General features: G+C 43.3%; 1 protein-coding gene across 2 annotated transcripts in view; it reads left to right on the forward strand.

Moving 5' to 3' along the window:
* The first annotated feature begins 1,871 nt into the window (after positions 1-1,871).
* POU2F3 (POU class 2 homeobox 3) overlaps positions 1,872-12,202 on the forward strand; it is a 116,830-nt gene continuing 106,499 nt past the window's right edge. Inside the window, exon 1 of one of the 2 annotated variants that reach the window (XM_040425159.1) lies at positions 1,872-1,888. Coding sequence is in view for 1 of the 2 variants with exons in the window: in XM_040425151.1 (XP_040281085.1) it covers positions 2,734-2,761 (28 nt within the window). In the remaining variant the exon portion in view is untranslated. Of the gene's footprint in view, positions 1,889-2,626; positions 2,762-12,202 lie in introns of those variants that run through there. The other variant, XM_040425151.1, reaches the window with a different exon arrangement.

Consider the following 12,202-nt stretch of genomic DNA (forward strand, 5'->3'; position numbering starts at 1 on the left):
ATTGTTCCACTGAAGAAAAAAGCACCCCAGACCATTATGGCGCCCCCTCCACTGTGGCGCGTAGAAAACATCTCAGGTGGGATCTGCTTGTCATGCCAGTAACGTTGGAAACCATCAGGACCATCAAGGTTACATTTTTTCTCATCAGAGAATAAAACTTTCTTCCACCTTTGAATGTCCCATGTTTGGTGCTCTCTTGCAAAGTCCAAACGAGCAGTTCTGTGGCGTTCAAGGAGACGAGGTCTTTGAAGACGTTTTTTGTTATTGAAGCCCTTCAGTCTCAGATGCCGTCTGATGGTTATGGGGCTGTAGTCAGCACCAGTAAGGGCCTTAATGTGGGTCGAGGATCGTCCAGTGTCTTGACGGACAGCCAATTGGATCCTCTGGCTCAGTGCTGGTGAAATTTTTTTGGGTCTTGCACTTGACTTTTTTGTTCCATAACCCTCAGGATCATTTAAGAAATTCCAAATGACTGTCTTACTGCGTCCCACCTCAGCAGCGATGGCGCGCTGTGAGAGACCCTGCTTATGCAGTTCAACAACCCGACCACGTTCAAAAAGGGAGAGTTTTTTTGCCTTTGCCATCACAACGTGTGACTACCTGACAGAAAATGACAATGAATCCACATCTTTGCACAGATTTGGCCTTTTAAAGGCATGTGGTCCTAAACTTTTGATCAGCTGAAAAACAGCCTGTTTCAGTTTATTCGTTGTTTTCATTAAATTAAATGTTCAAAAAATGTTTTGTCTCACTCCCATTTCTTCTTGTTGCATGTTGAAGCTCTACTTGGAACCTTGTTAAGATCCAACAATGTAAAATATTATTTTTTGCATTTTTCAAGTGGTCTTAAACTTTTGATCAGGACTGTATATAAAAAAAAATGATGGCTCTGGGAAGGCTGGGAGTAAAAAAAAATGGCCTGGTCCTAAAGGGGTTAAGCAGACCATAGACATAGTGTTTATTGGAAAACATTGACTATCTAATAGTGTTTGGATCATTTAACATAGTAACATAGTTTGTAAGGCTGAAAATAGACATCTGTCCATCCAGTTTAGTCTGTTATCCTGCAAGTTGATCCATTTAGTTGGATTTTATACTGAATACTTGTTAAGAACCCAAAATACTAAAAATCCAGTAATTTTCAAACATGTACGAGGGGCATAACAAAGGGCTCACAGACCCCAGATCAAAAGTTCAGCTTGGGCCCCCATGCAACTTTTCCTCACGATTACCAGCTGGCGTCTACATGTACCTTTACCCATTTTTATGGAAACAGATGTGAATCCGCTGTGCTTACTGAACTGATACCTAAGGGTGTTTTATCCTGGCAGCCCCCTGGTCTTCACCCTTTAACTCCTATACAGGTACCTGGACTCCACTGCAGGGGAACCACCAATACACTACCTCCTGCTGTACTTTCTGTTCAGAGGCTGCTGACCCATGTTTGTCAAGAGACACTGGTGCTGTGTACCGAGGCATCAGACAAAACCATAGTCAGGAAACAAGCCAAAGTCAGGGCAAACAACATAGGAACAATCCAGTAATCAATCAGGGCAAATAGAAACAAGCAGAGGTCAGGTCAAGAAGCGATGGGTCAAATCCAGAGGCAGGCAGGGTTTGGTACATGGGCAAGCAAACAAGTCAATAATGCACCTTTGCAGGGAACTAGCTAACTCAAACCTATTGCTCAGACACCTTCCACCAGGGAAGGTGGCATGCCATTGGCTGGGGAAGACTGAGGCGGATGGATAGTCGTCCTAAAGAGCCAGATAAGGTGCGCACTTGCCCCTTACTGGTGGAGAGAGGCAGAGAAGATGAGTAGCAGGCCTCAGTCTGCATGCTGGACAGAGCTGTGCTGCCCCAGGAGGGACCTGGAGGGCATGAACAGGTAAATAGGGATGGGGTAAAGTATAATCTCCTGTAGAACTCAGCAGTCTCTTCCATATAGACATGCGCCATGAAAATACTGTAACCCTTTCAGCCACCCATCTGCATTTTCCTCTGCAACCTCCCTTCCTTGACTATATACTGACTTCCTACTACTCTTGGCATTAGGTTATTCATCTTCTTTCTGACAGTGAGAGATATGTAGCAGCCTGTGCATCATACATTTTCTTTCCCTATCTCTTTTACTCTCAGATTTCCCAAACTTTTGCAGCCAGACACCAAAGCGGTTTAAAAAGAAAATCAAATAAGTACAATCAGCGCTACTGTGGTGAGGAGGCTGTTGGGCCTCCTAGCTTTTGGGCCCCCCAGCTTGTGAGCCCATTTGCAACTGTGGCCCCTAAAGTTTCGTAGCTGTCCCTTACAGATCTGACGAATCTTCCCACCTCCATCTCGCAGTACTATCATGATGATAATTATAATTTGGACAGCACATTTCATTGCAATGCACCTTATAAACACTGCAGCTTGTGTCATGTAGGTGGCAGTGTTGTCAGACATCATGCACCTCAGGTGGTAGGTGCAGAGCGAGCAGAGACAGGTGTAAGAAGGTGCCCAGCTGCCAGCTGCTCCCATCCTTGCTTCCTCCTCTCCTGGCTCAGTCATGCTATGCAAATTGGTGCTTTGCATTGGCCCCCGGCCAGAGGCGCAGGATGTTGGCTTGCATGGAAGAGGTGTGGTGGCTTCTCTAAACTAGAATTCCGTCTGCCCTCTTAGTGCCAGTATCTGCCACCTCTATGCGATCCTCAGCAGGCAGCCGAAACAGCGACAGTCCTGCAAGCCAGCAGCATGGTAAATGTGGAGTACAGTCACCCAGGTACGCGCGCTGCTTATCTGCTTTCACAATGAGTGATAAGGGCTGGCACGGTGCCCTCTGTGGGCACACTCTGCTTGCTGTGCCATGCACATGTTCTTCTGCAGGAGGCACTTTAGTGAATCACCAAGGCTTGATCAGTGACAGCTGTGCCTTGTGTAAAATAAAGGTGCCCCCATCCTGCCATGCAGAGGGGTGATGATGGGTACAGAGGGGAAGGCTTCCCAGTGCTGAGATTGTCCAAACTATACTCTCATGTGTCCCGTCTGTAGGTAAATAGTGTGACGTCATGTGATGACAATGTGATGGGCAATAATAGTACCGTAGTCATAGGGAGATGATTGTATTTATTATCAGTGCATGTATAATATGTTCTAAAGATCATGTCTGTATAATAGATTATCTTTCTTATTATTTTACTGGTTGATAGATGGATGGATGGATATTAGATAGATAATAGATAGATAGGAGATAGATAGATAGATAGATAGATAGATAGATAGATAGATAGATAGATAGATAATGGATAGATAGATAGACAGATAATAGATAGATAGATAGATAGATAGATAGATAGATAGATAGATAGATAGATAGATAGATAGATAGATAGATAGATAGATAGATAATGGATAGATAGATAGACAGATAATACATAGATAGATAGATAGATAGATAGATAGATAGATAGATAGATAGATAGATAGATAGATAGATAATGGATAGATAGATAGATAGATAATGGATAGATAATAGATAGATAGATAGATAGATAGATAGATAGATAGATAGATAGATAGATATTAGATAGATAGATAATGGATAGATAATAGATAGATAGATAGATAGATAGATAGATAGATAGATAGATAGATAGATAGATAGATAGATAGATAATAGATAGATATTAGATAGATAGATAATGGATAGATAATAGATAGATAGATAGATAGATAGATAGATAGATAGATAGATAGATAATGGATAGATAGATAGATAGATAGATAGATAGATAGATAGATAGATAGATAGATAGATAGATAATGGATAGATAGATAGATAGATAATGGATAGATAGATAGATAGATAGATAGATAGATAGATAGATAGATAGATAGATAGATAATGGATAGATAGATAGATAGATAGATAGATAGATTTTTGATCTGAGGGATAGATTTGTATTATTACACTTACAATATTGATCCAGAAAGTGTTTGTCTGGTTCCTCTCTGTATATTAAAGCCCGCTTGCATATTATTTCATTATTAAATGCAAATCAGATGCTAGAAATTTCTATATGAAGATATTTTTTAGTTTTTTATCGAAACATTCATCTCTACCATCTTTCAGAGGTATATGGTGATGAACAGTCCACATTCCATTGTAGAATAAACAATATGTGAACAGAGTCTTACTAAGGCTACTTTCACACTAGCGTTTTAGTTTTCCGGCATTGAGATCCGTCATAGGGGCTCAATACCGGAAAAAAACGCTTCCGTTTTGTCCCCATTAATTGTCAATGGGGACAAAACGTAACTGAACAGAACGGAGCGCTCCAAAATGCATTCTATTCCGTTTAGTTGCATTCCCATACCGGAGAGCAAACCGCAACATGCTGTAGTTTGCTTTCTGTCCTGGGATGAGGAGCAAGACGGCATGACCCCCAATGCAAGTCAATGGGAACGTATCCGTTTTCTCTGCCACAATAGAAAACAGATCCGTCCCCCATTGACTTTCAATGGAGTTCATGATGGATCCATCTTGGCTATGTTACAGATAATACAACCGGATCCGTTCATAACGGATGCAGGCGGTTGTATTATCAGTGACGGAAGCGTTTTTGCTGAACCCTGCCGGATCCAGCAAAAACGCTAGTGTGAAAGTAGCCCAATACTAGTAATTGTGATACATAGATGTACTCTCATAGATCAGCACTTAGACTTACCTATGCAGGAGATATATAAGGCACCACTTCCAAATCCTGCAGATTCTAGGTTCAGTGGTCAGTAAACATGCATTAACCCTTTCAGCCCCAGAGGATTCACATAGCCGTATGAAGGCTTGTATTTTGCAAGTTGTGCTGTCAAATGAAGCCATTTATTCTTGCATTCAATGTAGTGGGAAGTGGAAATTACAGTAATACCACATTTGTATAGTTTTTCTTGCGTTTTGATACTGAAAAATTTTTATTTTTATTTTTTTTAAATCTTTTCATTGCCGTATTCTGACTCCCATTACTTTTTTATAGTTATATCTACGTAGCTGTGCGAGAGCTCATTTTTTAAGTGACAATTTGTAGTTTTTGCTGATACCATTTTGGGGAGTGTAAGACTTTTTTACATTTTTTTATTCAATTTTTTGGGGGGTAGTGAAGCGATAAAAAAGTGGTGAATTAGCCATAATTATTTTTATATTTTAATAGTATAAGCCTTAGTGCTTATGATTATTTTCATTTTTCATGTTTATTTATTTTATATATTTTAAAAAACTTTTTTTAAGTCACTCTAGGTGACTATAACAAGCAATCATTAGATTGCCATTTCTATTCAGTAATGAAATTTGATCCATTACTCAATATAGAATTCAGTATATTCCAATGCAGTGCTGCCACCTGCAGGCCTGTATTGGAATATACCTGTGATAGACATCGGAGCCTCCAGCAGCCTCCGGCCTATCATTACCAGTCAACAGCTTTCCTGATCTCAGTGATGGAGAAGCTGTTACTGGCACTGGAGGGATGAGCTCCTGCATTTTCAACATTTAGATGCCATGGTTACATTTGACGACAGCTTCTGAGGGGTTAAATTTCTGCAATCTGTGTCATTACCAATCCCAGACTTTAGCCACTGGTGTCTGCTGTATGAAACAACTTGTCAGCACTAGTTATGTGTCTGACACTCTTGGTCAATAGCACTAGTTGTGAAATTCTGCACATTGGGAATTACCAGCAGAGAAAAAATGTCTGGGAATACAAGGGACTAGTGTTGATCGAGCACCAAAGTACTCGAGTGCTCGAGTAAAACACTTTGGGATGCCGGGGTGCTCTACCGAGCACAATGGAGGTCAATGGGAGAACCCGAGCATTAAACCAGGCACCCCCTGCTCTGAAGAGGGGAGGGTGTCTGGTTTATAGGAAAAGGTCAGAAATTGATGGAAACACCACTGAAATGGTTCGGGAACATCATGGGGAGGATGTCTGGATGCATCTTGGACTCCCAGGTCGCTGCTGGGAACGATGTTGTCCGAGTAGTACACCACTTTTACAGACTGACAATAATACGCATCTGTGGCAGGCGCAGCACTCTGAAGTGCCTTTTGTGCTGTGCCATTAGAAGAATTCTGATATCTCTGACTTTTAGTCTAACCAGACTGTCTGTTACTCTGTAATTCCTCTAGCGCCGTTCTATGGAAACAGTAAGTTTAAAGAGCACACCAAATGCTTGAAATAACTTCTTTATTAACTTCAACTTTTCTTCATATATAACACTGCCGCCTCCGTAGCAGATAGTCCATGTACAAAACACGTGTTGAAAAGATATCACAAAATGGCGGTATGCATAAGATGGTGGTTCAACTATTAAATCTTGTAATTGAACATAAAATGGTGGATATATTTCTCTCTTGAGTGTCTGTACACTAACTTTAAGTTATTTAAGCACTTTATGATCTCTCTGAGAGGTATATCTGAGGTCTGACTAATAGTTCTACTTGCTGAATTTGGTCGCAATTTGCAGTATGCAGTTAGCAGTAACTATTTGCAGATTGGTTGAGTATGATCTGGTATGGTTGTATGTAATTTGGATTGCAATATGGAATTTGAATTTGGATTTAGAACTTTGTAGTTTGCAATTGGTGGAATTGTAAGTAAACACACATATAACTGGTTCAGTATACAGTTCTAATCACTATAATAACAGTAAGAACATTATATAACAGTTTTAAATACCTATTTTTGCCTCTCTGCTTCCATAAAACACAGCTCTTAGTGGAGTGAATGTCTGTTCAGCTTTTCTCTCTGGTACATAATAATTTCTAGCAGGTCCTGCTAGGGAATTTCCCACACAGGCTGTGTGTAAGGCTGGCTGTGATTGGCCAAGACCCCTGCTGTGTGTAAGGCTGGCTGTGATTGGTCTAGACTCCTGCCCAGCAATAACAGTTTAACTCTATGCTTTCTGTTGTTTCTGCTGTGTCATTGACTTTACCTCACATCCATATAATGAATCTTAAAGGCATATTATCTTTTCTGCTTCTGTGAAAACAATATATATAACAGTTATATGACATCCAAACATAAAGTCACTAAATAACTCAGCTTTTTTCTTTAACACACAAACATAAGAACTGTATTAAGTTTATTGGCAGGTCTAGCTGTATAAACATTTAAGCTATGTTAGCAACCTAGGACAGGTCTTAGCTGGCCAGCTACAGCACCAAACCAAAGATAAAATCGATTTTTGAGGAAAAATTGTTAGAAAACATTCTTTCCTGCATATTTACTTGTATATAAAGTGCAAGTGCTACCAAAAATTACAAGGAAGACACACTCCGATACAACCTGTATATCACATAAAGGGCCTCATTCACATTGTGGTACAATTGTTCAGGTAGTGGGACTCCTACACTCATAAAGAATATGCACTTAGTGAAAGGGATGCCAAAAATTACAATGAACTGGCACTACAATAAACCCTTTATTACGCATTATACACACCCTTGAAAAATTATGATTGATGGCCTGCTGGTGACCCTCAAAAACATTACAGGCGAGGGCCTGCTGGTGACCCTCTAAAACATTAGGGGCGAGGGCCTGCTGCTGAGCTAACCATCTAAAACATTAGGGGCGAGGGCCTGCTGCTGATCTGACCATCTAAAAAATTAGGGGTGAGGGTCTGCTGCTGATCTGACCCTCTAAAACATTTGGGGCGAAGGCCTGCTGCTGATCTGACCATCTAAAACATTATGGGTGAGGGCCTGCTGGTGACCCTCTAAAACATTAGGGGTGAGGGTCTGCTGCTGAGCTGACCCTCTAAAACATTAGGAGCGAGGGCAGCCATGTTGACATGATGAAGGAGGAGGATGAGAAAAGGAAGATTGAACCATATACCCTTTTTTGTGGTAGAAGGGATGCATGGGAATACAGTGTATTTAATACACCATAAAAGCCACATTTAAAGTGCTTTTATGTTCAGCCACTTTCCTCTGGTGGAGTAGAGAAGTCAGGGGAAATCCAGGCCTTGTTCATTTTGATAAGAGTCAACCTGTCAGCATTTTCAGTTGACGGTCGGATGCGCTTATCAGTTATTATGCTCCCAGCAGCACTAAATACCCGTTCTGACAAAACGCTGGTGGCAGGGCAGGCCAGCACCTATAAGGCGTAGAGCGCCAGTTCGTGCCATGTGTCCAGCTTGGACATCCAGTAGTTGTAAGGCACAGAGGATCATTGAGGATGCTGACACGGTCTGCTACGTACTCCTTCAACATCTTCCAAAATGTTTCCCTCCTTGTGACACTAGGCCGTGCAACAGGGTGAGGATTCTGGTGGGGTGTCATGAAACTGTCTCAGGCCTTGGATAGTGTTGCCCTGCCTCTGTTGGAACTGCTGTGTGTTCCCCTTGTCTCCCCTCCTCGGTTGCCCAAGGAACTACGGACTCTGCAGCCAGTGTTGTCAGCTGGAAATTTTTGGAGCAATTTTTCCACAAGGACCTTCTGGTATTGCACCATTTTGCTAGTCCTCTCCACCACAGGAATGAGAGATAAGAAGTTCTCTTTCTAGCGGGGGTCGAGAAGGATGAACAACCAGTAATCGGTGTTGGCCAAAATGCGTACAAAGCGAGGGTCACGGGAAAGGCAGCATAACATAAAGTCAGTCATGTGTGCCAGAGTCCCAACAGACAAGACTTTGCTGTCCTCGTCAGGAGGATGACTCTCAATCTCCTCATCCTCTTCCTCCTCTTCTACCCATCCATGCTGAACCGATGGAATAAAACTTCCATGAGTACTACCCTCTGTAGCGGAGGCAACCGTCTCCTGCTCCTCCTCCTCCTCATCATCATCATCATCATCATCCAATTCGCTCTGAGAAGATGAACAGAGAGTGGTCTGGCTATCACCCTGTGTAATGTCTTCCCCCATTTCCACCTCTTCCACATGCAAAGCATCCGCCTTCATTGTGAGCAGTGAGCACTTCAGTAGACACAGAAGTGGGATGGTTATGCTGATAATAGCGGCATCGCCGACCACCATCTGTGTTGATTCCTCAAAGTTGCATAAAACCTCACAGAGGTCAGACATCCATGCCCACTCGTCACATGTGAAGAGCGGAAGCTGACTGGAAAGATGACGACCATGTTGCAGCTGGTATTCCACTACTGCCCTCTGCTGCTCACAAAGCCTGGCCAACATGTTGAATGTCAAGTTCCAGTGCGTGCTCACAACGCACAACAGTCATTGAGCTGGCAATTACAAGCGCTGCTGCAGCATTGCCAGACCGGCGGCAGCTGTAGATGACTTTTGGAAATTGGCACACACGTGGCGCACCTTCGCCAGTAGCTCAGGCAAATTGGGGTAGGTTTTGAGAAACCGCTGAACCACTAAGGCTACTTTCACACTAGCGTTAGGAGCGGATCCGTCTGATGTTTCATCAGACGGATCCGCTCCTATAATGCAGACGTTCGCATCCGTTCAGAACGGATCCGTCTGCATTAAAACTTAGAAAATTTTCTAAGTATGAAAGTAGCCTGAGCGGATCCGTTTAGACTTTACATTGTAAGTCAATGGGGAACGGATCCGCTTGAAGATTGAGCCATATGGTGTCATCTTCAAGCGGATCCGTCCCCATTGACCTACATTGTAAGTCTGGACGGATCCGCTCGCCTCCGCACGGCCAGGCGGACACCCGAACGCTGCAAGCAGCGTTCAGGTGTCCGCTCACTGAGCGGAGCGGAGGCTGAGCGCTGGCAGGCGGATGCATTCTCAGTGGATCCGCCTCCATTGAGAATGCATCAGGGCCGGGCGGCTGCGTTCAGGACCGCTCGTGAGCCCCTTCAAACGGAGCTCACGAGCGAACACCTGAACGCAGGTGTGAAAGTAGCCTAAGTTGAACACGTGGGCTAGGCATGGTATGTGTGTGAGCTTGCCGAGCTCCAAAGCCGCCACCAAGTTACGGACATTATCAGTAGTGTTGATCACGAATATTCGAATTGTGAATTTTTATTGCGAATATAGGTACTTTGAAAATTCGCGAATATGTAGAATATATTGATATATATTCGTAATTTCGAATTTTCGTAATGCGAATTTTTCTATTGCCGAGTAAAAACGTGATTCCTCCCTGCTTCTTGCTTGTAGGCTAATGACTCATTGGCCCATGAGCAAGAAGCAGGGAGGAATCATGACTTTAAATGGGAAAAATGGGATGAATATTCTAAAAAATGAATATATAGCACTATATTGAATATATTTGTTTTTTCGAATATTCGTAATATTCTAAAACAAGAATTTATAGCAATATAGCGAATATTTGAAAAAAACGAATATAGAGCAATTTAGCTAATATAGTGCTATAATATTCTTTGTCTAATAGTTGTCATTTTTTTCTCATCTGAAGTTCAGATTGGAAAAAAATTGCAACTATTGAAAAAAAAGATTATAGCACTATATTAGCTAAATTGCTCTATATTTTTTTTTTTTTTTTTTTTTTTTAATATTCGCTATATTGCTATATATTCTTGTTTTAGAATATTACGAATATTCGAAAAACACAAATATATTCATTTTTTTTAATATTCGTAATGTTCTAAAACAGGGGTCTCCAAACTTTTCAACAGGAGGGCCACATTGAAGATTTTACAAGTATTCGGGGGCCGGAAAAAAAAATCAGTTATGTATTAAATTAAATGTATATATTTTACATGGATCGTTTTTGTAATCAGCATGATATGACTGAGAACAAAAGAGAAAAAACTTTAGCAAAACAACGCAAAGACACCCGTGTCCCTATCAGCGGTGTCCCCATCAGCACAGCAATGTCCCCATCAGCACAGCAATGTCCCCATCAGCACAGCAATGTCCCCATCAGCACAGCAATGTCAGCATCAGCACAGCAATGTCAGCATCAGCACAGCAATGTCAGCATCAGCACAGCAATGTCAGCATCAGCACAGCAATGTCAGCATCAGCACAACAATGTCCCCATCAGCACAGCAATGTCCCCATCAGCACAGCAATGTCAGCATCAGCACAGCAATGTCAGCATCAGCACAGCAATGTCCCCATCAGCCGTGTCACCCTTAAGCACAGCAATGTCCCCATCAACGATGTCCCCATCAGAACAGCAATGTCCCCATCAGCGGAGTCCCCATTAGCAGCTGATAGGGGCCACCACTGATGGGGACACTGCTGTTGGGGACGCGGCTGATGGGGACACCATTGATGGGGACACCCGTGTCCCTACCAGCGGTGTCCCCATCAGAACAGCAATGGCCAAATCAGAACAGCAATGTCCCCATCAGAAAAGCAATATTCCCATAAAAAAAAAAATATTCCCATCAAAAAAACAATATTCCCATCAGAAAAACAATATTCCCATCATGGGGACACCCACTGATGGGGACGCTGCTGTTGGGGACATTGCTGTGCTGATGGGGACACCACTGATGGGGACGCTGCTGTTGGGGACATTGCTGTGCTGATGGGGACACCACTGATGGGGACACCATTGATGGGGACACCCGTGTCCCTATCAGCGTTGTCCCCATCAGCACAGCAATGTCCCCATCAGCGGTGTCCCCATCAGCACAGCAATGTCCCCATCAGCGGTGTCCCCATCAGCACAGCAATGTCCCCATCAGAACAGCAATGTCAGCATCAGCACAGCAATGTCCCCATTAATGATGTCCCCATCAGAACAGCAATGTCCCCATCAGCGGAGTCCCCATTAGCAGCTGATGGGGACACCACTGATGGGGACACTGCCTTTGGGGACGCGGTTGATGGGGACACCCGTGTCCCTATCAGTGGTGTCCCCATCAGAACAGCAATGTCCCCATCAGAATGGGGACGCTGATGGGGACATTGCTGTACTGATGGGGACACCATTGATGGGGACACCTTTGTCCCCATCAGCAGTGTGCCAATCAGCGGTGTCCTCAGCAATGTCCCCATCAGCACAGCAATGTTCACATCAGCAGTTTCCACATTAGCAGCGTCCCCATCATTGCTGATGGGGACGCCGCTGTGCTGATGTGGAAACCGATGATGGGTCACCGCTGATGGGGATACCCATGTCCCCATCAGCGGTGTCCCCAGCAATGTCCCATCAGAACAGCAATGTCCCCATCAGCAGTGTCCACCGCAACATCCCCATCAGCACAGCAATGTCCCTGTCAGCGGTGTCCCCAGCAGCATGTGTCCCCATCACCGCTGATGGGGACACCTCTGATG

Source organism: Bufo bufo, chromosome 1 (genome assembly GCF_905171765.1).
Source record: "Bufo bufo chromosome 1, aBufBuf1.1, whole genome shotgun sequence".
Lineage (NCBI taxonomy): Eukaryota > Metazoa > Chordata > Amphibia > Anura > Bufonidae > Bufo > Bufo bufo.